We start from the raw sequence: 27,923 nt of genomic DNA on the forward strand, positions 1-27,923 counted from the left end.
TTTCGCGACGACATTAACAGGCTCATCGTGCGTTTCGGCCGGAGGCTTTCCATCGTTGCTAGATACGGGTAGCTCCGGGTCGGGGTTGGGGTTCCGGGCGGTTAGTTCCGGGACGTCGCCCGTCACGTCGGGGGCGGGTTTGGGCCCGCTGATGAGGCTCGGGTCGATGCGGAAGGTGGGCTTGGCGTTCGGCTTGGCGCTCTTGGCGGCGGCAGGGGGGGACTGAACAGGCTGGGATGGCGGAGTGGAGGGGTGGCTCCTGTCGGGGGCCCCGGGCGGCGGGTGGTGTCACGCGGGCGGGGGTTCCGCCCAGCCGTCCGAGTCCGCCTCGGAGTCGCTGCCGCTGTCGGATTCGCTGAACTCGACGGCCACTCTCCGCGCCAGGATGGACGCCACGTCGTGGAGCGCCGCGCTGCCGACGCTGCCCGACTCGTTTCCTCGAGTGCTATTACTCTTCTCCACCTTACGTAATTTTATTCCTGAAAATAAAAATTACATTTTTATTAATGTTTTCAATCTTTAACATTAAAAAAATCATATCAAAATAAAAAATTAGTTATGTTGATTTTTAGACAGACTAATAATGCATATTTTTTATAATATTTTATGTAGATGTCAACCATCAAGCAGAGAAAGCTGATGTATGATGTGACACGTCATGAGAAATGAAAAATATTGTTTTCTCCACCTTATCATACAAAGAAAGATTGAGGGACGAAGAACTAAAGGACGCCGAAGGACATCATATGGCTGAAAAACCTACAACAATGGTTTAACAGAAGCACCAAATCTCTGTTCCGAGCTGCAGCATCAAAATTTAAAATAGCCATGATGATTGCCGATCTTCGTTAGAAATGGCACAGAAAGAAGAAGTAGATGTAAATAAGTTAAACAAGTTACGGTAGTGTTAAGTGTTGTTTGAATGCAAGTATAGCAAATGTCCTGACAAAGTGACGGATACATCTCGAAACCAGTACTCTAATTTCGGTGAGTGGCTATTGGACCACAAAGTGATCAAAGTGTCAGTATCAGGTACGTTCGTATGGGTAGGGCAGTTGAAACAATTTTTGATGCAGTAATACCCCGCTTAATGCCCTATTTACGCTGCTTTGTTTTACTTATAATACTGTTTTAATAGAGCGGTTAAGTGATTCACCAAGCAACTGAAAAATGCAGTCTTTACTTGTGGATTTCCTAATATTTATTCATTACATTACGGTGTGTCGACTTTCCAATCAGTTTATACTATTTACATTCCCAAAAAGTTTATATTTCGACGGCCCCTACGTAAAGTACTCTATCTGCAAATCTGTTACTTTACAGGAGAGAGCTTAGAAGATTTTTTCATTGTATTCTTTTTTATTAATTAACGGTTTTATCTGAAATTAGTATTATCTAGTTTAGTTTTTTAATTAGTACTAGTATTATACATTCCAAAACACGATAAAATAATGTATTAAATCGTTTTAAAACTTTATGCTTTGTCAAAATTGAGTAGAAAGCGTTTTAGGAGTTCAGTTCAATTGGAAAATTCAATGTAGATAGAGTCTTACACGCCTGAAAACTAGGCGTAATTTATTTTATATATTTTTTTTGTTTGTTTATATTTGTAGATAACGGTCAATTGATAATATATACCAAATATCTCAAAATTGACAAAAATGTAGTTAGAGCACTTTACATAGGGCACGTCGATTTGTACAATAATACTGTTTTGTCATTTGAAAATTAGTTTTCGTATACAAAATCACGATAGTTGAACATTGTCATTTTGCTGTAGCATTGTCATTTATATATGTGGAAAATAGACTTTTAGTGCCAATTTATTTAGTTTGCCATTTTGTTGGCACGGATTACCCACGCTAAGTCGAGTACTGTACTATGACCAAGGTGAGACTAGAATTGTGAGATGTAGGTTAGTTACCATACTGTTACTCGATTGGTGGAGGAGTTGATGGAGCTTCGCAAACTTACCGTCTCTGATGGCTTTGAGGAGGTCATCCCTGGGATCTGGTAGGGGCGCGGGGGGCGGGGGCGCCGCCTTGAGGGGCTGCTTCAGCACGGGGGAGCGCACGTCCCCGTTGGAGAGCGGCGGCGGCGGCGGCGGGGTGAGCGCGCCCTCGGGGGGCGGCGGCGGGGGCGGCGGCGGCGGGGGCCCCTCGGCGGGCGGGCTGACGGGCGGCGGCGGCGCGGCCGCGGGCGGAGAGGCGGGCGGCGGCGGCGGCGGCGGCAGAGCGTCGCGCGAGGCGGCTGAGCGGCGCGAAGGGGTGGAGGGACCGGGCGGCGCGGGCGGCGGCGCCGACGGGCGGCCGCGCCGGGGGGTGCCGCCCCCGCCACTGTACAGGCTCTCGGAAGACAGGGGACCGGTTCCGTACATGGGCTCCTCACCTATTGCCAAAAGTTTCATAGTATTACCTGACCAGAAGAGTATATTTCTGCATTCAAATATCTCAAAAGCTATTGATGATTATGTTTAAATTCTAAAAATTAGAGTATTGTGGTTGTCAATCATGGGTAGAATTTAACTTTTTTAAATTTATTTAATGTAGTTACATTTTTTAGTACAATTTCTATACATTTATACATATGGCAAACATATAATTTTAGTTTCGCTGTGCCTCTCCACAAAACAGAGGCTGAGCTCTTGTGTTTGGAGATGGACTTACACTCAAGGTTTATTATTATGGTAGTCTTTTATTTTTATTTTCATAATGCTGAATTTAACTGAACTCAACTAGCCTATGACAGGTCATAGGCCCTGTACTCAGTCCTCATATTCTTCTTCATCTATGTTGATATGTCAAAATTCCCAACTCACAAGTGAATGTCGTGAAAAAGGGACTTGTAACTCATGCGAAATGTCGCTCGTAAAGGGATCAACTTTTTCACATTTCTTTGGCTCTTTATGCGAATTACTCGTTATAAGAGGTTCCACTGTATAATTATTATAAGCACTATTTTTATTAGACATCTGTGAAGAAAAGAGGGAGATATCGAGGGTTAAACCATGATATTCCTCCCGAGTAAAAATGGTCCACGAGGAACAGTGAAAGGTAGAACAAGTTACCGTGCGAGTTGAGGTTGGTGGGAGTGGATTGGTGCGGCTGGTACTGGTGGGACAGCTCTATGGAGTTGGGTCGTGCCGGCATGCCATCTCGGGTGTCCATCATCATCACGCCTGCAAAATGTAATCAACACATATAGAAAACCTGTTCTGATGTGTGTCAGTCTCACATTTTAACATGCCAGCAGAGCCGAGAGTCCAATTTTTGACTTTGAAATCCTACATAAAAATTGTGAAGGGTAAAATTTTTGGCTTTGGGGTCAGTTTGTTTATAGCGGCTGACCTTGGAGGTTGTGTCGCAGTGTACTTGATTATTGAAATTTATTTAATCATTGTATTGACAAACATTTTTGTATTTTTTTAGTAGTCAAAATTACACACATTCATCTAAGGGAATGCGCTTTAACAGCATCTACTTTGCCTTCATCCTTCTTAGGCCAATTCCATGTTTCCTCACCAATTACCAGTGTCGGTACTAGCGCTCCATAGTGAATTGGCAGTTTAGCTTCCACGGACATATTTTTATTTACTCTAATCAAATTCTACGCATTCGCCCTTCTCTCAATAACTTTTCCCACTTTTCAATCCCTTGAGAAGGTGTTTAGAATCCTAACTAACTAACCATCACTCCACAGGGGTAGGCAGAGAAAATAGAATGCCTAAATAGAGGGTTTGCGGATTAATCCTTAACACTTTTTGCGTTTTATACACGGTTCCCATGTCCGTACAAATATTGCAGCCAGGACTGACGGGGGTCGTGTTGAATAAAGACAAGGATTCATAGCTGGTTTTATGCGTTTTGAAAACACAAAGGAATACAATAATTTATGATGTTTAAATAGAAAGTAGAATTTGATTTTGAACAAAGTTATGAAAAGTTCACAATGTATGACATTATTTTATATGCATTGAACATGTTTTAAAAAAAAAGTTTTAATATTGCTTACTTCTGATAAGCATTTATAAATTCATAGAATACTTCTTTGATAGTAAAGAAATTATAAATTTTACCAGAATACGCTTTACATATCCTTTTCTGACTTTGAGAGAATATTCGGAAGCACATGATATCTGCGATAAAACACCAAAATCACTAGATCAGTTGGAGAACGAATTTTAAATGCCGCAAACGACAATATCGCAACTGATGATAATGAAAGTCGGACTACAGTACAGAGGAAAAGGGACACGCATTATCAGATAGTTCAAAGTTAAACTTGACTTCCACGTTTATGGAATACAATAAATAATACATACATTTCCTTCCGTTAAACCTTTTTTTTTTACAAACAACTACATACATACTTACTTAGACATTACAATGTTTGAAATCATTCTATGTTTATCACGAATTTAGTGCATTCGTCTACACATTCTTTATGATAATTAACTCAATCAAAAGTATTACTATAAAAGGGTTTTAACCCTTTTGCACAGGATTTTTTTGGTTTGTGCATACCGCAAACTCAAATCAAATTTGGAGACTTATTACTTTTTAATTGTAGTTATATGATTTTGGTTTAATTATATTCATAAGTTTAAAAAATATACATAAAAAATATTGAGTATTTTCTTGGGACCGGTTTTAGGAGAACAGTCCTTCGACAGGTGTATCACATCAGGTTCCCCTAGTCACATGAGAGTATATGTCCCTGTCTTGATAGCTCTAAACAGCACCTAAACTGTTCTGATCCCCGTGATATTTTGGAGTCAGATCTGCCTTCTGCCCACACCTCGTTGACCCTCTATCAGGTGCTACAGGTCGTACTTCTCTCCTCTAAGCACACGTCCCAGATAGGATACCAGCCGGACTTTGATATAAGTCAGCAACTGTCTTTCTATTTTTGCTCTTTGGAGCACATTTGCACTGCTGACCGTATCGGTCCATGGAATGCATAGCATTCTATTATGTCATCACAATTCTAATACCTCATAACTAGTTCACAGAGCCGTTTTTGAGGGTCCACTTAAAACTAAGTTGGTTAAAATGGTAACACAATTAGTCATCTAAACACCTTTCATCACTTCATTTATCCAAAAATTTGTCTGCGCTTAGTCCACTAGTCTAGATTACTCTAATAAATATCATGACAATAAGAGAGTATAATACATATTGCTAGTATTGTCACAATTTAATACACCTTCCAACTAACGAGATAACATTGGGATATAGAAAATAATATTTATATTATTTTTTATATTCGACACAGGATTATTTACCCTACGGATGTTATGTCAATATTGTAGCCATCTGAAATGAAAAATCTATCATTCTTTTTATATGAAAGGAGATGGAAGTCTGAGCATCCTAGGGCTTAAGGCTTAAGCCAACCAAAAACCAGGTAGTTCTCAGATTTCCATCTTCTTTCATATACAAAGAACAAAAGATATGTCATATCAAGTTGAGACACCTATAATATTGACACACCATCTGTAGGGTGAATAATCCAATGTCCGATATAATAAATAATATAAACACATTGTTTGCGGTAAATGCTTAAAAGCGTCTTTTAGATACCGCTGTTAGAGAGCGGGAGACGCTTATGATTATTCTAGTTGCTTACTTTTAATAGAAGTGCGAGATGACGAAAAACATTGTACAGATTGGAATTGGGTTTGCGGTACTTGTGATTAGGATACGGCGTTGATTAGCATACTAATTAGGGTCAGGGTTGGTGAAAAAACCACCCGATGACAATGTGTTAATATATATTCTTCATCCCAATTTTATCAGTTGGAAGGTTTATCACTTTGTGACCAAACTAGTTTATCATTACTAAGGATAGATGTTTGACATCAAGCCAAGACACCTACAATTCAATGAAGAGCGTCTCACCTGGCGAGTGGTTGTAGTGCTGCTGCAGCGCCTCGTAGGAGGGCGGCGGGTCGAGCGTGGTCGCGGGCGCAGGTGCGTAGTGCGCGGGCGGCGCCTGCGGCATGAGGTGCTCGCCGCGCGTGAGTGCGCGCTGCCGCTGCTTCTCCCGCGTGCACGGTGGCGCTCGCACGCGCTGCTTGCGCCGGGCCGCGTCTGCGCCGCTGCCGCCGCCGCGTGGCCGCATCTGCAGGGCCCAGAATGTGAGTCAAGGGTACAAGGTCTTTTGAAGAGTGTTTCGCATAGTGGACCGGAATGGCGAAGGAGGTGTCATTTGTCATTTGTTACTGCAGACCATAGGAGAAGACAAGGCCATATACCAAAATATATCAATATCATGCTGGAATACGTAAATATTAACACTTTGACTACCAAAATCCGATATTCAGCGTACTCTAGAGAAAAATACCAGATCCATTATCATGATTAATTAAAGTATCAAATACTTTCTATCTGCCTCCATGGTGTAATGTTTATTTTACACTCTAATATTTACTTAATATTACTCTGGACTGGTTCCTGAAGCGCAGGAGTGATCACCTTGCCTTCATGTAAGTAACAATCAAGATAGCACAGCGTCAATATGATGCAGTGCCCTATGCACCATTGGGTGCGGATAAGGCTAAAAAGAAGAAGAAGGTCTGAAGACGGAATCAGAAATAGTCTATTGATAGTAGAGCCGGCACCACTGACCTTCTTCCCCCGGTCGTGCTGTATCCTCTCCGTGTCCTGCAGCATCTCCTGCCGCCACAGCTCGAAGAAGTAGCCGGGATCCGTGTAGAACTTGAGGCCGTCGCGCCCGTCGTCCCGGTACGGGTTGAGCTTGTCCAGCGGCGGGGGGCGCTCGCAGGAGGCGTACGTCTCCAGCATGGCCGTGGGCATGGTGGCCCGAGAGAAGATCTGCTGGTCGAACTGCGCGGAGCTCTTGAACGCCTTCCGCATCTGGATGTCTTGGATGGTCACTGCAATCCAAAGGGACATTGCTAAATCGAGGGGTTTCAAACTTGCTGATTGATTATCCTAGACCAGTATTTCCTAGTTAGTGGTAGTTGCATCAAGAGATACGCACGGCTATCTCTTTACTAAGATAATTAAATTAGATAAAGCGTCCAGTCTGATGATGTTGGTTACAACGTAACCCGGTTGCTGGTCTAAACTACTTAGTTGTTATTTTATTCTAAATTAGATAATTTAATTTCATTAATTGATTCGGCAGTCACCTTGTGGTAAAATCTATCCATTTTTAATTAATGTATTACTTAGTAAATACCACGTTTTTTTTTTAATCTTCTGTGACACATGTTTCGATGCATTCCGCATCATTTTCAAACACCGTATGTGTCACAATAGATTTTAGGAAAAAGTGGTATTTACTAAGTTATACATTAATTAAAAATAGATAATTAAAGGTAAAAACAATTTTCTTGATATATTTTTAATCGATCAGTGTAATCATTACACCAATTCAGACTCCTGACCTGACCACTTTCAAGTATTTGAAATACTTGATCATGATAAGTTTCCTCAATCTTCCTCTATATTTTGTTCTTTAACTAACTAACTGACATAATAATAATAATAAAACCCTTATCCGCACCTAATGGTGCATAGGGCACTGCGTCATATAAACGCAGTGTTATCTCGATCGATTACACATGAAGGAAAGGTGATCAGCCCTCCGCTTCAGGTACCAGTCCAGGGTAATATTGAATAAATATTACAGTGAAAAAATCACTCATATTTATTTTACCCCCCTTGGGAATCGAACCCGGGACCTCCAGAACGGACTAACAGAACTAACTGACAAGTATTTGAAAAGTTTGATCAAGCCAAGTTTTCCTCGGTCTTCCTCTATATTTTGTTTTATGATTAACTATCACGCCGCTTCACGGCAGAGGGGGGCAGAGATAACCACACCACTCAATCTTTGCGAACAATCTTCGCCTCTCCATATTCATACAACTCCTCATTGATTATTCAGACCCCAAAACTGACCATTTTCAAGAATTCGAAATACTTGATCATGCCAAACTTTCGCCAGTCTTCCTCTCTATAACTAACTAACCATCACGCTGCTCCACGGCAGGGGTAGACAGAGAGAAAAGAATTCCACATTACTTGGTACTCAAAAACAACCTTCGCCTCTTCCACATTCATACATACCCTCAAATCATTCTGACTCCTGACCTGATCACTTTCAAGTATTTGATAAACTCGATCATGCAAGATTTGCTCAAATTCGCAAGTGGTTATACACTCGCAAATTTGTTGAAACGTTTGATGTATAGAATATGAGGAGAGGCCACTCACCATCCTCGACGTTGGCGTCCAGGTTGGTGACCTTAGTGGAGAGGCGGTCGAGCCTGGCCTGCAGCAGCTGCGCCCGGCCCGCCAGCCCGCCCGCCTCCCGCGCCAGCTCCCCAAACAGGTCCTCAGCGTGGCGGGACAGCGAAGACAGTTGTCTGAAAACAAACAAATAACCAAAATGTAGTAACCCCCAAACATACCACCTGAATGTAAACCTCAAATAACACCTAAATGAAACCCCTGAACATGCCACCTAAGGGTAATCCCCAAACATACTACCAAAATATAAACCTCAAACAACACGTAAAAGTAACCCTTAAACATACCACCTAAATATATTAGGTTTATGCATATGATACATACATAGTACTAGCTTTTGTATGTGCACATACTTGAAGTTGACAACGCATTGCTTAATGGTCTTATATATCAGCTGTATATGTGATAAGTCGTTTGTTTGCAGCGTAATAAGCACCTTTTTTCACAGACTTGAAAATTTCAAATTTCGCATCAAAAAGAGCATTTGCAGGAAATTTTGCTTTTCGCTATTCACTGAAAGAAAACTGATGCTGAAGCGTATAGAATGCTTGAGGACCCTTATCTCGAACATACTCTGCCAGGAAAATGCAAAAAATATTGCATTGGTCCGGGTCAACTATCAACATCACAAGCGAAACGTATGAACATCTATGGAGAGAAGGCTTAGCTCCGCATCTGATGTGATCAGAAAGCTGCTGTGTATTTTGTATTGTATTTGTACTTTGAAACCTGGTGAAATAGTTACTTCTGATTGCTTCCGACAACAGCTCATCAGTCTGAATCGAGGTTTGAGGGCAAAACGTAGTACATGGGCCAATAGACATGGCAGTATGTTCTGTAGGCCCATTCACAAAGTGATTTTGCTGAAAGAAAATGCCCGGCCGCATGTGGCTAAGCCAGTCCAGGAACACTGGAAGCACTAGGCTGGGAAGTCCGCAGGGGTAGGCAGAGAGAATAGAGCGCCACACCACTCTGTCCTTGCAAACATTCTTCGCCTCTTCCACGTTCATGCATCTCCTCATACATACCCGCCGATTGTTACGACTCCTAACCTGACCACTTTCAAGTATTTGGCATACCTGATCGTACCATGTTTTTCTCGGTCTCCCTCTGCTTCTTTTCCCGCTAACATTCGCCTCATAAATTTGTTTTACTGTTCTTTCCTCACTCATTCGTTCTACATGTCCAAACCATCTCAACACACCTTTCTTAATTTTATCCATAATGCTTATCTCAGCTTTGCATTCCTTCCTTATTTCACTATTCGTACATCTATCATACATCGATTTGTCGCACATTCTTCTGAGAGATCGCATTTCGACTGCATTCAGTCTGCTTTCATCCTTCTTATAATATGTACTTACAAATTATTTATAATATGTACTTACTTATTTATAATATGTACTTACAAAATATGTACCTACTTATTTATAATATGTACTTACAAAATATGTACCTACTTATTTATAATATGTACTTACAAAATATGTACCTACTTATTTATAATATGTACTTACAAAAACTCAAGTATGAAATTCGTTGTTATAAAAAATTCTTATGTCTGTATGCGGCCCTTGGGAAAATTTTAAGTCATCCATGCGGCCCGGGATGCTATTTGGGTTGGCCAGGCCTGCCGTAAACCTTCTTCACACGAGTACTCCCTACCTGACAGTGTTGGCCAGCGTCCCGTTGGTGACGGCCTCCAGCTCGCTGGGCACGGGCAGGTGCGCCGGCAGCACGGCCCGCGCCACGTGCACGGGCGCCACGGCCCGCTTGGGCAGCGGCATCCCGCCCGCCCGCTCCCAACCCCACGCCTGCAACACACAAACAATACTATACTTTAGTATACCATTCCATAACTAAGAAAACATTATAATTTCAACCAATAGGCTTTTGTCAAGATGTTGGATTATTGGCTAATAAATTAATATGAAAAATCACAAGACTATCAGTAACATTCATATTGAAATTTGTAGGGAACTAAGGGAGATATTAATGTTTAAACTTTAGATATTTGATTAAAACTAAAAACGTGCATTCGCATACGTCATCAAATTTCAGTCATCGAACGTTTTATGACGTTATATGGTTTATTGTCTGTAGTAGTACGAATTGTTTGTTTACCACTACACTTCCATTAGTGTTATACTAATATGAGGGGAGGGGGTAGTGGGAGGGTGGACCATAGACATCAACAAATAGAGACGCCGATAATTTAGCAATGACACCAACATTAAAATAACTCCATCGTTTCCGTGACGTCATTCATCGCCAACTTACGAAAATAAGGTTTTTTCGAAGGCGAATTTTCCAAAAGAAAATATTAATTTTATATATCGGCTGTTATAAACACAAAACGAGTCTAATACAATCCTTTATAGGTTGAGTATGTTAAATTAGATATTTCTCCCGTCTGACAAAGATCCATTATGGAACATACAGGTGATTATTTCAATTGAAGCATAAATACAACTTCGTAGTGACAGACACTGGATCAGATATACAGTGGAACCTCTCATAACGAGCACCTCTCATTAACGAGTAATGTGCATAACTAGCAAAAAGAAAAAAGTGAAAAAGTTCGCATAACGAGTTACAGAGAAAAGTCCTTTTTTCACAACATTTACATTTGTAAACTTCCTACTGTATTTTGAGGAATAAAAGACGCACCTTTATTTTGGGGTCTTATTTATAATTCGTATAATACGACATGTGAAATTTTATAAATATACATGTTACATAAATATATCGGTGAATATATAAAAAAATACACATAGGTACGCTTAATATTTACTATTATCGTAAATACAGACACAGTTTTCCAAAGGAAGGTGATGAAAAATATTTACGTTGAAAAAGGGGCGTCGAGTCGAAAAAGTTTGAGGATCTATGTAATACACGTTCAACTACTAAGTCAAACCAAAAGACAAAAGTAGATAATATCATGACGTAACTAAATACTGCCAGGGACAATTCGCTCACTTCTTTCAAGAACGTCATAAATCAAAAAACTTCGATTTTTCAGGAGAACGTTTTTATAGTTTAAAAATATAATACAATGTATTAAAAATAAATATCAAGCCACTTAATGAACTTTTTACTGTGCAACAGATTTTTTTAGGTAAAGCCTGAAGGTTTTTTTTTCCATTTGAAAAATATTTGCTATTTAAAAAATAATAATTAAACAATACCTTTTCTTCAAAATCCAAAAACAACACTTTCTGCCCTGTAGCGGGTTAATATGCCGCTTTTGCTGGGATATAGTACATTTTCTGGGCATTCCGAAAACATGCACAACTGAAAATTGACGATTTTTGATTTATGATGTTCTTGAAAGGAGTGAGCGAATTCTGGCCCGTAATAAATGACGCAATAAATCAGGAACAAGTTCCCCGCGCGGGTCCCGGACGTTCCCATGGCTAGTCGCTTCCCGGCGGGCCGCGCCAGGAGCTAGGAGCGGTCCCAATGCGCTCCGATGGGAGTGGAATATCACGCGACGGGCGATACTTGTCACACTGTGCGCTGGACCCCTTTTGTTGGCAATGTGTCGACAGTCGACATTCACCTCACGACCGGGTTGGCAATGAGTCGACAGTCGACATTCACCTCACGACCGGGTTGGCAATGAGTCGACAATCGACATTCACCTTACGGCCGGGTTGGCAATGTGGCAACAGTCGACGTTCACCTCACGACCGGGTTGGCGGCATGACCGGGTAGCTACTTTTTAATATAATTTCGCGTGTATTTGCAGACAGCAACGTTACTTCACGACTTCACGATAGAATTTTGTTTACGTTTTGTATTGTTTATTTATATCTAAATACAGTGTTCATATTTTAATTTTTCTTGTTGATTTTTTAACCCTATTTTTATAACGTACTTTCGGCATAACGGACACCCTCCATTATATCGAGGTTCTACAGCACATATAAGAAAAAATATCATCACTAATATGGTTAAAAACAAACTATTTCTTCTGCAGTAACAAGAGAAGTGTCTTTCACTTGAATTACATACATACTTGTATAAAATTTCCGAATGCTTGTGTTACTACGTAATATTGTAATCATTTAAATGTCAAAAATTCAATTAGTTGCCCACATCCAAATAAATTCATGTCGTTTCAATAGAAAGCGTGAAATTTAATTGATACGAAAAATAATATAATAGTGTACGATTAGTCGGCGATTCGTATAGTCCTTCACAAGAAAGGAATTTAATGTCCGACGGGAAGTACAAAGCGACCGGGAATTAGCGGTTCGTGTGACAATGAGGGAATCATGCCCTATTATCGCGGCGATGCCATTCAACTGGGCAGACAAAGCGAGCCAATTATCAATCTCCAGAGATAGGCCCGGGTTTATAATGTCCACCAGACGAGATAGACCTTACAAGGCAAGTCTTTAAAATTGTAAACCAAATTATATATTTGATTGCTTATTACCAATGGATCATTTTCAGACGGGAGAAATATCTAATTCAACATGTTCAACCTATAAAGGATTGTATTAGACTCGTTTTGTGATTATAACAGCCGATATAATCAATATTTTCATTCATCATTTTCTTTTGGAAATTCGCCTTCGAAAAAACGTTATTTTCGTAAGTTGGCAATGAATGACGTCACAGAAACGATGGAGTTGTTTTAATGTCGGTGTCATTGCTAAATAATTGGCGTCTCTATTTGTTGATGTCTATGGTCCCCCTTCCTTATATTTGTGTAACACAAATGGTAGTGTAGTGGTAAACAAACAATCCACAATACTACTATTACAGCTCTATAAACCATAGACAATAAACCAAATTACGTCATAAAACGTTCGATGACGGAAGTTTGATGACGTATGGGAACGCACATTTTTCGTTTTATTCAAATATCTTAAGTTTAAACCTTCATATCGCTCACTCCTTTCAAGAACGTCATAAATAAATAAAAAACTTGATTTTTCAGAAGAACGTTTTTAAAGTTTAAAAATATAATACAATGTATTAAAAATAACTATCAAGCCACTTATTGAACTTTTCACTGTGCAACAGATTTTAGGTAAAACCTGGAGGTTTTTTCTCCATTTGAAAAATATTAAGTATGTTTAAAAAAATAATTAAACAATACATTTTCTTCAAAATGCACCGTCACCGATAGTCTTGTGATTTTTCAAATTAATTTATTAGCCAATTATCACATTGCATTTTATAGAGACTTTATGATTTATGTTTGCAATTTTTATGATTTATGGTATGTACATAATAATAATTAAAAATAAAAACAACGTAGCAGTATTAAAGTCGTCAAAGCCTTATAATATGTATGTGTATCGATAAGCCAATGTAAACTGCAAAACAATATGACCGAATGATTGGAAGGTCAGCGCGAGGTTTATCAACATAATAATAAAATTATTATTATGCATCATAACTGTATGAGCTGTCGTAATTATATTGATATAACGGTAGTCAGCAGTTTCACAAAACAATTTCTGCATTTCACAACATGGGCATATAAAAATAACTCATTATTGGGTTACGATATTTGTGATTTTGCTTTTTTAATGGTCAGTCTCCACCCGAGTCTATCCTCCGCTCGTCTCTTCAACTCGGTGTACCCGGTACAACGCATGTCGGAGATAATCAAATCCATGTAGGTTAAGCGGGTCGTCCTCTGTAGTTTGTGCCTTCGCACATCGCTAACTTCTTTCAACAACGTCATTTATAAAAAAAAAAAGATTTTTCAAGAGATCGTTTTTAAAGTTTAAGAATATAATGAAATGTATTAAAAATAAATATCAAGCCACTTATTGAACTTTTTACTGTGCAACAGATCTTTTTAAGTAAAACCCGATGGTTTTTTCTCCATTTGAAAAATATTAAGTATATTTAAAAAAATATTAATTAGCAAGACTAAGGGCGCTTGTCCACTACACGGAATTACACGGAATTTTACCGTCCGGCACGTCAGTAAACGTTTTGAAACGATGGATTGGCTTGTTCTTTTGTCCATCTTTCTTCGGATCGGAGCTTTTGATCGGTGCGTGAACAAGTTGTGCGTAAATTCGATCACGCTAAACTATCGTAGTCGCTTTCATTTTTCAAAACCGGACTGCCGGACGGTAAAATTCCGGGTAGTGGACAAGCGCCCTAAAGAGGCAATGGGCAGTACACGTTGCAAGACATGACCCCACAAGATGGACCCCTAAAAGTTTAAGATGTAGACCTTGGGGGAATAAAATAGGTCTGAAGACCCCAAAAAGATGGCACAACGACATAGGGGGGGTAAAAACTGGCTGTAAGCAGCAACTGACCGAAAAACAATGGAAGAATACGGAAGAAGCCTATATCCAGTGGTGGAGGACAGAGTTAAAGATGATAATAAATACGGGTGTCGGGTTGTGGTCCCGTGGTTAGCGTCGTGGACTCTTCAGTCAGAGTTTCTGGTTTCGAACCATCTTCAAACCCTTATACGCACCCCAATGGTGCATAGGGCACTGCATCATGTAAACGCAGTGTTATCTTGATCGTTAACACATGAAGGAAAGGTGATCAGCCCTCCGCCTCACATACCAGTCCAGGGTAATATTGAATAAATATAAGAGTGAAAAATCACTTATGTTTATTTGACACCCCCCATGGGAGGCGAACCCGGGATCTCCAGAACGGTAGCCGAGCGCGCTGACCATTGCACTACGGAGCGTTCGAACCCACTCTACTACAATTTGATACCTATTTTTAATAATGAGCCGCTTGGGCACACATGAATAGTATGCAATTGAGATATTTATGTAAAGAATAAAAAAAACCCACTAATATATCTCTTTTTTTGATAAAATATTAAATAATGAGAGACCCAGATCATTGACTTTGGAAGTAAATAGAGGTTTACAAAATTAAGTAGGTGAGTACTACTACAATAGCAAGATATGAATACTTACTCTTCTAGGCGTAACATCAACACGCATACAGTAATACCATTTAATGCAAAGTGCAAGTGTGTGTGTGTGTGTTCACACAGCATGATAATGACACAATTAACATTACGTCAGTAGGTAAAACACCTTGCGCATCATCTGCGGCCAACTGTACAGTGTGTAACACATAAAATGTGCGGGAACTAAGAGCAAATTGACATTACCACGTTCTGCACGTCGAACACGGCTCCCGTGTCCATGCAAATGTTGCAGCCACGCGTTAAACACGTGAGCAGTGTTGAATAGAAATAATGATTCTTTTTTGTGAACGCGGTTGTCAATCATGGCGAATGTTACGCGTGTGTTTAGTGATCACTAACCTAGCTTATGACATGTCATAAGCCCCGTAAATAATATATTTCACAAACTTAATATAATAAAACAACTTTGTTTTTAACCAATTTTTTATTGGTACATTTTTTCTCCAACCGGTTTCGACAGAACCTTGTCATTATCAGGGTTAAACATGTACGAAACTGATAGGGTTAAATCAGTACATTTTTAACCCTGATGATGACACGGTTCTTGTCGAAACCGGTTGGAGAAAAAATGTACAAATAAAAAAAGTGGTTAAAAATCAAGTTTTTATTTGTTGTTTCGGCATTTACTTTGTGGTAAGACATGTTACAATGATTAAGGAAACACTTGTTTTTATACCACTTGAATTTATTAATGACTACTAGTTTCGGAAGCTTAACTTCCATCGTCACGTCTGAATAATAACTAAAAATCAAGTTATTTTATTTTTTAAAGTTTATAAAATGTGACGCAAAGTACCCGCGGAAAACATTCAAGATAATAATATATTTGTTACCATTTCGTGTTACGCTGTCTACAAGAGGGTTCTGTGACGCACGTGGGGTAGAAGGGACATAAAGGCGCATAATTTGCGGGAAATATTATTACCGGCGTATGACGTCACGATTCCTCCCAGCCGGTGGTACAGGGGGTCGCCGCCGTGACTCACCGGGGGTGAGTTCGGAGGGAGAGATGCAACGTTGCTCCGAGACAGAGTTGCAAGTATCTACCGATAAAGCCGTAGGCTGCAGAATAATCCGAAAGATTTCAGACTCCCCTAGACAGTACCTACTCTCGCATACCGGTTTACACTGTTGGTTCTAGGCTACAAGTTTATGTTAAAATTAATTAAAATCTCTCAAATTAAGGCAAAGTAAAAATATATAAGACTCGTGTAAGATCGATTGCCTATAACTGTGACGCACTCGCTCGCAAACGAAGTCACATCTTCGGAGGACCACTACTGGACTCCGAGAAGGTGAAGCTCAGACCACCAAGACAGGTCGTGAGCTACATGAATCACGTAGGTTTTGAGGGTGAGCTATGATACAGAGGGAGGTCACAATAAACCTAATATGGTCGCAGTGACGTAAGGGATGCAAGATCCCCTGAACTCATAATGAAAATATAAAAAAAAGATTAACTAACTAACTAACCATCAGGGGTAGGCAGAGAGAATCGAACGCCACACCATTCTGTCTTTGCAAAAATTCTTTGCATCTTCTACATTCATGCATCTCCATACATACCCGACGATTATTACGACTCCTGACCCGGCCGCTTTCAAGTATTTGACATACCTGATTGTGCCAAGTTTTCCTCGGCCTTCCTCTGCTTCTTTTTCCAACTACACATTGTCATCATCAGGGTTTAACATGTACTTATGGGTTTAACATGTACATGTTAAACCCTGATGATGACAAGGTTCTTGTCAAAACCGGTTGGAGAAAAAGTGTACCAATAAAAAAAGTGGTTGAAAACAAAATAGTTTTATTTTAAAAAGTTTAGATAATATAAATAAAATATAAAAGGGCAATTCATAAAAGGATAATGGAAGTGGGTAGATCTGAAATGGATGTCATTAGCAATTTTCTTTCATCTTAATTTTATAATGAATTTGTTAAGTTTGTTTATAATGAATTTGTATAATATTAAGGTATGAAAATGTCAACCCACTTTCAAGAAAACATTAAGCTTTTCTGGAAAGAGGTAAAGAACGCAAAAAATGAGACTGAAAATGGAGGTATGAAAGTTATCAAATCAAATGATGGTAGAATATTGACGAATGAAAGTGAAGTGAAAGAAAGATGGAAAGAATACTTTATGGAAATTTATGAAAGTAACGGCAATGTCTCCACCGAGACACCCATAGAGGCAAGGGTGAGTGAGGGTATGGTATGTGAGATAAGTATGTCAGAAATAACGAATGCCTTAAAATTAATGAGGAACGGTAAGGCTGTTGGGTATGATAATATTGCTATAGAGTTTGTAAAATGTGGTGGACTGACCACCCTCACATGGATTCACAGACTATTTAACCTGTGTCTTGAGGAAGGATACACACCTCTGGATTGGAGACGGGCAGTAATCATGCCTCTATTCAAGGGAAAGGGATCTCGCGCAGAGTGTGGGAATTATAGGGCGATAAGCCTGCTAAGCTCTGTCGGTAAACTCTATAGTAAGATTATAATTGAAAAAGTTAGAATGGTGACGAAAGAACGGATTTGGGATGTGCAAGGTGCTTTTATGAGTGGAAGAGGTTGCACAGATCAAATTTTTGCACTACGAATGCTGACGGAAAAGTTTTTGGCTAAAAATCAGAAACTCTTCTGTGCTTTCGTGGATTTGCAGAAAGCGTATGATAAGGTTGATAGGATAAAATTATGGAGCGTGCTGGAAAAATATGGAGTAGACAATAAACTTATACAAGCAGTTGCTTCCCTCTACGAGGGCAGCACAGCTAGTATAAGAGTGAATGGGGACATTACATCATGGTTTGCAATATCCAAAGGCGTAAAGCAGGGATGTGTAATGTCACCATGGTTGTTTAATCTCTATATGGACCATTGTATGAAAGAGATTGAAAGTATGGGAGTCGGAGCGAAAATGATGAATATAACTGTTAGTTGCTTGCTGTATGCGGATGACGCCGTACTGCTAGCGAGCAGCGCGGAGGACTTGCAACTAATAGTGTCAAGAATGTATGATGTATGTATGGAAAATGATCTGGCAATGAATGAAGGTAAGTCAAAGGTCATGGTGTTTGAAAGAGAGAAAGATTAGACAGAATGCAAGATTATCGTGCACAATGAATCCCTAGAACAGGTGCAAGAATTTTTATATCTAGGAAGCATGTTCACAAGGGATGGAAAAGTGGATAAGGATATTGAGAGAAGAGTGAATGCAGGGAATAGAATAAATGGTGTTTTAACAGAGTGATTGGGAATAAGAATATGTCCATGGAAGCCAAGCTAGCGGTTCACAACGGCGTGCTAGTACCGACACTAATGTATGGAAGCGAAACATGGAACTGGCAAAGGAAGGATGAAAGCAGAGTGAATGCTGTTGAAATGCGCTCCTTCAGACGAATGTGTGGAAAATCATTGTATGACAGAATTAAAAACGAAGATATAAGAAAGGAATGTAAGGCTGAACGAGGAATAATTGAAAAGATTAGAAAGAGCTCTTTGCGGTGGTATGGACATGTGGAGCGAATGGATAGCGAGAGAATGACTAAGAAAATATATGTGGCGAATGTGAGAGGGAAAACAGAACGTGGACGACCGAAAAAGACTTGGCACGATCAGATCAATCAGAACCTAAAATCTGGCGGTGTCAAAAGTCTGCGTAATCGGAGGGCATGTATGACTAGATGTATGGATGTGAAGGAGGCGAGGAGTGTATGTCAGGACAGAAGAGTGTGGCGTTCCATCCTCTCTGCCTACCCCTGCGGGGAAACGGCGTGATGGTAGTAGTAGTTAATTTTATAAATAAATATTATAAAACTCAGTGAGGGCACATTATTGAAATTTGTAATTGTGTGTACGATGAAATAAAAATAAATAAATAATTTATTTATGCATTTCACAAGAATGCGTAATATTGTTTTTTCGTAAAATAACAAACTTGATAATCACAACAACGTGGTTCGATTGCATGATAACAGACCACTAATTCCGGTACTTCTTAACCTTTAATTGTCGACGCGAGGTCTCGCAGACCAATTTACATTTCTGATTTACGAACCTGCGCCCTCCTTAGTTCCGGTCGTGGTGGATGCTCCCAGGAACTTTAGCTTAATTTTTAGTTGAAGTTTTACTTGGTGAATACTACTATCTCTTAAAATCTATCGTGACACGCATTTTCAAACACCGTATGTGAAGCTAAGTCTAAATTTTAGAGTTGTGTCTTTGGGACGTTGAAGGATGATTGCTCTTGGTAGGAGCTGTTTCTTATTTTTTATCAGTGGAAACATAGACAATAGGGGGAGGCTTGTGTCATTCATTTGGATTTTAAGAAATAGTGGTATTTACCAAGTAAAACATAAATTAAAAATGGATTAGATATTAACACAAAGTGACTGCCGAATCAATTAATAACACTTTTGTTAAAAGTTGCGAAAATATCGCAACACATTGACTGTGTGCAAATCCTTGTTCACAAATCTGGGTTTCTTCCCTCAGGAATTATTTTTACATTTTTGACACCTCAACACAGATGAAGAAGAAAAACAGTCAAGGTATTTACAGGGCCCACGACGGTCTTAGTGATCATTCACCATATTTTACCCATGATTGACAACCACACTAATCATTTTCTTGGAACTCATATATACATCACATAAGTCTCACGTCGCTTTATGTTTTAGTTCGCGGCAGTATCTATGGTTGATTTGAGTAAGATTTTATTTAGCAGAGACCCTTTTACATAAATGTATTTAAAAAAATTATGAGGTGAATATGGTTGATGATAGAAGCAAAGGAAAACTTTGCATTATCAAGTATTTCAAATGTGTCGCCTAATTTAAAAATCCGCCACATTCATGTAAGTCGATTGTACGAAAAATGCAATATTCTCGGGGTAACATTTATGTTTCAAAGATTTGTCTATCTTTAGATAAAATATTATGAAATAGAGAATTTTCCCATTTTTTTGGATTTTTTCAGTATTAAAAAAAAACGCGAGACACAAACCGATAATGACTTCATCTTAATTTTTGACCTATCCCCGCTCTCTGATTGGCCGATATGGGTCAGAAGGTAAGTTCCATGAACATAGCGGAATTTGAAATACAACGCTGTTTTTAAGTATTTTTTAGCGGGGTTTTCAAGTATATAAATATTTTAAACAATAAAACCAACAATTGGCATTCCGATAGAGTATTTATTTTGAAATCTTATAAAATTGGATCTGGCGGATTTTGAAAGTAGGCTACACAAATACTTGAATGTGGTCAGGGCATGAGTTGGAATAATACGTTTTCCATCTTCTTTCATACAAAGAGAAGAACGATACATGTTTCATATCAAGTTGAGACACTTCCAATATTAACATCTCATCCGTAGGGTGAATAATCCAGTGTCTGACATAATAAATAATATTAATATTGACAAAAAAGGTGCCCTAACAGCTGTTGAGATCTAGCTACAAGTTCGCTATAATGTTTTTTTATTGAAATATTACGTATATGGTATACCTACATACATAATCGCACTAAAGCTAGATGAGTGGGACCGTGTGGTCAGACTGGTCACCTCCCGGCCAGTTATTACAGTGTACGACAACCACAGTAATGATAATGGTTTATTATTATTATTATTAGGCGACCAAATCTAACGGTGCACAGTGGGGTATATTAGCGATCTGGGCGGCCAAAAGTCACTTTTAAAAACATTGTCGCAGGTGTATGAAAAATATATCAACATGAAATAGAGTATTTTGTTGATGACATGCAATAATTGTATCCCCCCCACGCACATCTCACGTGTCTAATGGTCAGTCGCAAAGTTGTTGTTATTGTGAGTGCACGTGTTTCTCTTTCGCTGTTCGTTTAGTACGCAAACATTTCAGTGATTATTATTATTTTTTTGTATTACACGTATACAATTTAATAATGGATTGTGATCAAGCAGGTAAGATAGTGTATTGTACATAGATTTAAGTTGCAATAGCTAACATATTTACTAAAAAAAAACTAATTTAAATAATTTAAATGGATTTTTCCTTCATTTTTTTTAAATAAAGGATATTTAGTTGTGCTTCCGAGTGTTATCCGGCTATAATTTTGATTGTATCAAATAGCTTAGCCCTCTTTCTTTATATAAATTGAAATTTTTTTTGCAGAATTTTGCTCTTTTGCAAGAAATCGCTCTTTTAAGATGAGTCAGCACAATAATGAAAACTGAACTACGTACAGTTTTTTATCTTTAAATTGTTACATTTTTATTTTAGGACCAGTAGATGTTAGAATAATGACTAGAAAACAGTTATTTATTATCATGCAGCAACAAAATGCTAATAAAATTAATGAAAAATTAGAATGCTTGCAAAAGTACCTTTTACAATTAGATAATTTTTCTGACGAGTGTGCAATGAAAATTAAAAACGACTTTTCGCATTTCAAGTCTGAAATGAAACGAAGATAGACTAATGCACTCAGAAAGGAGGAAACTTTCTTGATAAAAAATGAAAATTGGCTTGACGGAACTTTTACAATTCCTTGGGTAATGAATCGATCAGGACGACCATCAAAGTCGTTTGGTGAATCAAGTCAGAGAAGCAAAAGAAGGAAAACTGAAGATTTGCGCAAACATATTGAATTAGATGTGCTCACCCATGCTACTCGGTCAAAGTTAGGAGAAAGCGGGATGAGAGATGCTTCTTTGGTGTTGAAAGAAATTATCTGTACACCTAAGCGTGCTACCAAATATAAGAAAGCGTATTCTCGTTGCCAGCAAAAAAATACCCGTATAACGCAATTGACTCCATCACAGGCTTTATCTATTTTTGTTGAAGCCGATCTTTCGAGAAGGCAATATGAAATAGTAAGGAGTTCTCATAAAAAACTATACCCGTGTTACAGTATCTTACAAAAAGCAAAACTCGAGTGTTACCCTGCTAAGAAAGCTTACAGAGTAACTGAAACTTGTGCCGAAGTAAACCTACAGAGTTTAATGGATCACACTACCACGCGACTTTTGACACATTTAGAAGAATGTTTACAAAATTTAAATAAAAAAGAAAGAGAAACATTAGTTTAAATGTGCAAGTGGGGTTGTGATGGAGCACAACAAGCTCAATATAAACAAACGTTTTTAAATGATGCAGACTCCGATGCAAACATATTTCAGAGTTCGTTTGTGCCCCTACAACTTATTTGTTCCTTGAATAATAAGGTTATTTGGCAAAACCCAATTCCTTCTTCACCACGTTATTGTCGTCCAATAAGAATACGATTTATAAAGGAAACAAAAAAAAAACAAATGAAGAAATCGCTTATATTAAAAGCGGAAGAAGAACTGTGTCCGGACGAGGAACCATGGCCATCTTTCTCGGACTAATATTTTTAAAATTATTTACTACGATTTGCATTTGTTAAAAAATTTTTTTTTTTTTTTTACTGATAAGTAAAAAATATCTCCATATAATACAATGAATTAGTCAAAAGGCATATTTGGAATCGATTTAGAACGAAAAATAATATTGGCCGCCCAGATCACCAATATACCCCACTGTGCGGTGTCAGTAATAAAACCGTCCAATAGAACGGCCGTGACACCCAAGACGAACTTAGTTGCCTACATCTAAATTTAAAACAATATTTTAGACTGTCCTTTAATGATAAATATTTATGCCCCAACCAGAAACACGAGAAACCGTCAAATATTTTATTGTTATTACAGCCGCACAGTGTCTGGATTCAATACTCCTATTCACCGAACGCAAAACCTCGGCAATGATTTCGCGGACCATACCGATATCTGGAATATGTCATTTCCTAACTATAAGGCAAGAATAATTACAATATTTCAGGATGATGTATAATTCCTTGCCTTAAATGTTCATCCTTATGTATATACTCAAAAAGAGATTATAATTTCATATTATTTAGACATCTCAAAAAAGATGAAGAAGTCTGGGCATTTACGGGGCTTACGACCGCCATAGGCTGGTTTAAGCGATCACTTTACACATATGTAACATTCACCAATTCTACCTCTACCCATGATTGACAACCACACTAATCAAATTCTTGTAAGTCATATATATATATATATATATATATATATATATATATATATATATATATATATATATATATATATATATATATATATATATATATATATATATATATATATATATATATATATATATATATATATATATATATATATATATATATATATATATATATATATATAATGTGGTAATATTTTTATTTATAAATTGGGTGTAAATAATATGTAAAGTGGGTGTATAATAATAAAATAAACAATGTGTTGCTTTGTAATTAAAGAAACGACAATAAAAGTTTATTCTCAATTAATCTTTACAATAATTTTTTTATCTATCTGATTCTGACAGTTAATAATATTATATTTTTTCTATCGGATCTCTTTTGTTTAATTCTGTGCGACGCATGCGACATCTGGTGGTAGAACTGTTTTATGTAGGTACTATTTGTAAGTACTTAATAAAATGTATAGGTAGGTACCTAGTTATTTTATTACATATATAAATATATATATATATATATATATATATATATATATATATATATATATATATATATATATATATATATATATATATATATATATATATATATATATATATATATATATATATATATATATATATATATTTATATATATATATATTTTATAATTTCAAAACATTGTTCTTGAATCACTAGGATTTCACTAGAGACATCTATTGGTGAGATGGAAAGAAGCTTTTTGAATAGATGTGAAAATAATATGAAAAGTAACTCCTATAATTGGAGTTCCTCCAGATTTGTGAACAAGTATTTGGACACACTCAAAATGTAAATAGATTACTATTTTATACAACAAGTATTACATGTAATATATTTATAATGTAAAAATTGGAGAGAAAAAAAAAAATTACACCAATATGAGATACTTATTTTTGTTAAGGGGAATCTACCAGAAATTTCCCCATTATTTTTGTTAGGACGGTCAAATCGTATCGCGAACTTTGACATGACCTTGTTACAAAATTTACAAAGGTAATAATAACATTAAAACTCGGTGCTAAATTCGGGAACTCTCCTCGTTTGCTTTTATGAGGAAACGGGTACTTTGGGAGGAAATTTGCGACGTTTTATGACCGAAACGCAAAATTTCTGCTTCCTTACTTATTCACAGTCATTGGGGCCCTGTTTTAGACACATCGTTACCCACATGCATTACTAATGCCATTAATTCCAAAGTTCCGGTGTGTGATGGCCCCTTCACACGTTGGACCAACGTGTGGGGGAAATCTCAAATCACCCAAAGTTATCCAATGATTGCTTTGAAATTTTAACATAATGTTTCAAAAAGACACCTGTACTTAACAGATATTTTTACCTGTGACAAAAAAACAGTTTTTTACCGCAATAACAGCGCCATCTGTTGAACGTAACAGCAACACATAAAACACTAAACATCGCTCATGGCGGACATCGTGTTTCGTGACAGCTCTGCTGTCATTTACCTTCTTCAATGTTTTCGATTGAACGTTGTTTCATAGAATTTTGATATTTTCATTGCTTCACAGGCGTTGTGAAATTAAACATACATATTATAAATGTATGCTCTTTATTCATTTTCTTTTCTGTTTAACCAGACTGAGCCACAGCAACACGTAGCCTGATACAGCTTTAGTATAATAATATTATTTTACCTGTAGAAATTGATGGTAATGTGTAATAAACGGGGTGCCTAAGAGGAAAAAAAACTGTTAGCATAAACACATGAATACTGAAAGCAAAGTAAAATATATATAAGACTTGTGTAAGACCGATTGCCACATATGGGATAGAGACCAGAGCAGAGAACCAAATCACTTGTAATAACTTCAGAAATGAAGATACTGAGTTGCATAACCGGAAACACGTTGAGATACCGAAGATAAAGAACACTGAAATCGGGAAAATGTGTAGTACGGAGGATATAGTCAGATGGGGAAGACAGCGAAGACGATTCTGAAATGCCCATGTCAATAGAATGCAAGAAAATACTAAAGACTGGCCCGAATTGCTTTTCAAGAGAACCCAGACGGAAGACCACCTGGAAGATCTCCAAAGCGATGGCGTGACAGCTGCCAGTTTCACATAGTTTTATTGGTGATTTGAAGCTGATACGTTGTGGAGTCAATCGGGACGACCCGGGAAAATCCTAATGTGACAATTTGGATTTTCTCTCATCTGTTCATTGACCGGATATACCGCATACCGATCCCACCGGGGACCAGCGCGAACCGGAAGTCGATAATAAATACGTGCTATTGTTTTAAGTTAAAACACTGTTAGTTTTCTACCGCCTATAACTCGGCGTCGCGATCGCCCACGAAGTCTTTAATAACCCAATGTACTGCTTTTATGGTTAATTCCCTTGTTCTGTATATGTTACCGTTACTTTGTAAGATTTCTTTTTCAATGGCCAATTTACGTATTTAGCGCCGTTTTCGATCACCTTACATCACAATTTACATCTGAAATCTAGATAAATAATTACGTTTGTTTTTCCTTTTCTTCCTTCTTATAGATCCGAGGATGTGTCTGTTATTATGACGTGGACTGTCAGCTGTCACGCCATCGCTTTGAAGGTCTTCTTCTGTCTGGGTTCTCTTGAAGAGCAATTCGGGCCAATCTATAGTATTTTCTTGCATTCTATTGACATGGGCATTCCAGAATCGTCTTCGCTGTCTTCTCCATCTGACTATATCCTCCGTACTACACATTTTCCTAATTTCCGTGTTCCTTATTCGATCTCTTGACGTGTTTCCGGCTATGCAACTCAGTGTCTTCATTTCTGAAGTTCTTAGAAGAGATTTGGTTCTCGCTGTGTCTGCTCTGATCTCCAATACATATGTGGCAATCGGTCTTACACATGTCTTGTATTCTTACTTTTTTCTCAATATTTATGTGATATTTATATATTGCAGCCGTTTTATTGACCTGTCTTAGAGTCTCATTATAGAGGTTAGGTGGTACTTGACTACGTTAAAACAGTATATTGGCGTTGGCATCAGACGAAAATAGGCCTGTCAATTAAGGGGCAATCACGACTGAAGGAGTCTGACCTTTGGTGGCATCGTTGGTCGGTAGGACAGTGTCATATACGAGTGCGCGACATCCCATGATGCTATTTATACAAGTATTTCATCAAACTTAATGCTCAATATTTTGAGTGTGTCCAAATCTTCGTCCATAAACCTGGCTTTTGTCCACTTAAGAGTTATATATTTTTTAAATTAATATCTCCCAAATGGACAAAACCCAGATTTGCGAACAATGATTCGGACACACTCAAAATATTATGAATAGTATAACTGGGCAAAATATGAGTTTAGTAAAAAAATTAATAATCATGTTTTCAAAGCGTCTCCTAGTATATAAAATAAATCGGGAAAAATCTTACGTAAGTTTCATGTCTCTTCTAAATAAAATAAAAAAAACTTACTCAACTCAACCATAGATGGTGCCGAGAACTCGCATGTAAGAGAAGGGAAACATAAAAAGTAAACGAATGCCATCCTAGTCGGCTAATCGAAATAGTAACAGTTTCTCATTGGTCACACCTCTACTAAAAACACGCAAATTGTAACCAAATTTGTGCGGTGATTAGCGTGATGAGCTTTAAATGATCGAATCCAAAAACCGAATTACGTAATGACTTATTTTAAAGAAGTCTTTATTAAATTCGATCGCCATGTCTACAACAAACGCAGAGCGAGAGAAAATTCAACGTAGAAACGGCTTGCACACAACCAATAGCAAATCAGTGTACAAGAAAGCGAATTATTTTTTCGGATGAACGGATCGGCGCCTGTTAGATGTTGCGTATTATGCAAAATAAGTGTACATTGTGCAGTGCGAGAGGGTCCATTTCTATTAGCTTCCGAGCGAATAGCTACTAGGTATTTTGTACGATGTGCAGTGATGCCTCGCATTACGAACTTCATTCGTTCCTCGAGCAAGTTCGCCATGTGAAACGCGTTTTCCTACAGTTTATTTATTAATTTATTTTGTTTGGGAATTACACAGCTTGTGCATAAAAAAACAATACACGTCAACAAAAAATCGTTCTGTAGCATAAAATATGGTATTGTAACGTAAAAAATATATTTAAAAAAAAAAAATCTAGTTTATTTCGTGAGTTTCTCACTCTCTCTCTCTCTCTCTCTATAACCCTTATTCAATGGCGCTTAGGGCACTGTATCGTATATAAACAGTGTTTTATTGATTACATACACAAAGGAAAGGTAATTAGCCCCACGCTCCATGTACCAGTCCAGGATAATAAAATATTTAAAAAATATATGATTTTTTATTATTTATTTTTACTCCTCTGGAATGTGAACCCGAGAATTCTAGCGTGGCACACAACAGCGGACCCGAGTTTACTAACAACAAAAAATGTGTATTAATTTTATATGTAGCTACAAGATATTTATGTAGTTATATAAAAATCACTAAAAACGTTCAGTTTCATCGTACAAGTGCATTGGCTGCGTGCGACCTTGGAGCGAACGATCGGCAGCATGTAATACGATACAGTTCGTTGTATAAAGCGAGGTTCGCGACTCGTCGCGTAGACGACAAACAGAATGTTCCTTGTTCGCAGCGTTCGTTAAGCGAGGCATC

The 27,923-nt window shown here is 38.0% G+C and overlaps 1 protein-coding gene across 1 annotated transcript in view; it reads right to left on the reverse strand.

Moving 5' to 3' along the window:
• Window positions 1-275: 275 nt before the first annotated feature.
• The window catches only part of LOC148310007 (uncharacterized), a 34,479-nt gene continuing 6,831 nt past the window's right edge, over window positions 276-27,923 (reverse strand). Inside the window, exons 2-8 of the mRNA XM_088259178.1 lie at window positions 9,948-10,096; window positions 8,247-8,398; window positions 6,630-6,898; window positions 5,901-6,123; window positions 3,068-3,178; window positions 1,975-2,388; window positions 276-479 (exon numbers count right to left, since the gene is read on the reverse strand). Coding sequence (XP_088115304.1) covers window positions 289-479; window positions 1,975-2,388; window positions 3,068-3,178; window positions 5,901-6,123; window positions 6,630-6,898; window positions 8,247-8,398; window positions 9,948-10,069 — 1,482 coding nt within the window. The 5' untranslated portion in view covers window positions 10,070-10,096 and the 3' untranslated portion in view covers window positions 276-288. The remainder of the gene's footprint in view (window positions 480-1,974; window positions 2,389-3,067; window positions 3,179-5,900; window positions 6,124-6,629; window positions 6,899-8,246; window positions 8,399-9,947; window positions 10,097-27,923) is intronic.

Source organism: Brachycentrus maculatus, unplaced genomic scaffold (genome assembly GCF_059751285.1).
Source record: "Brachycentrus maculatus isolate JH-2025_06_01 unplaced genomic scaffold, ASM5975128v1 h1tg000113l, whole genome shotgun sequence".
NCBI lineage: Eukaryota > Metazoa > Arthropoda > Insecta > Trichoptera > Brachycentridae > Brachycentrus > Brachycentrus maculatus.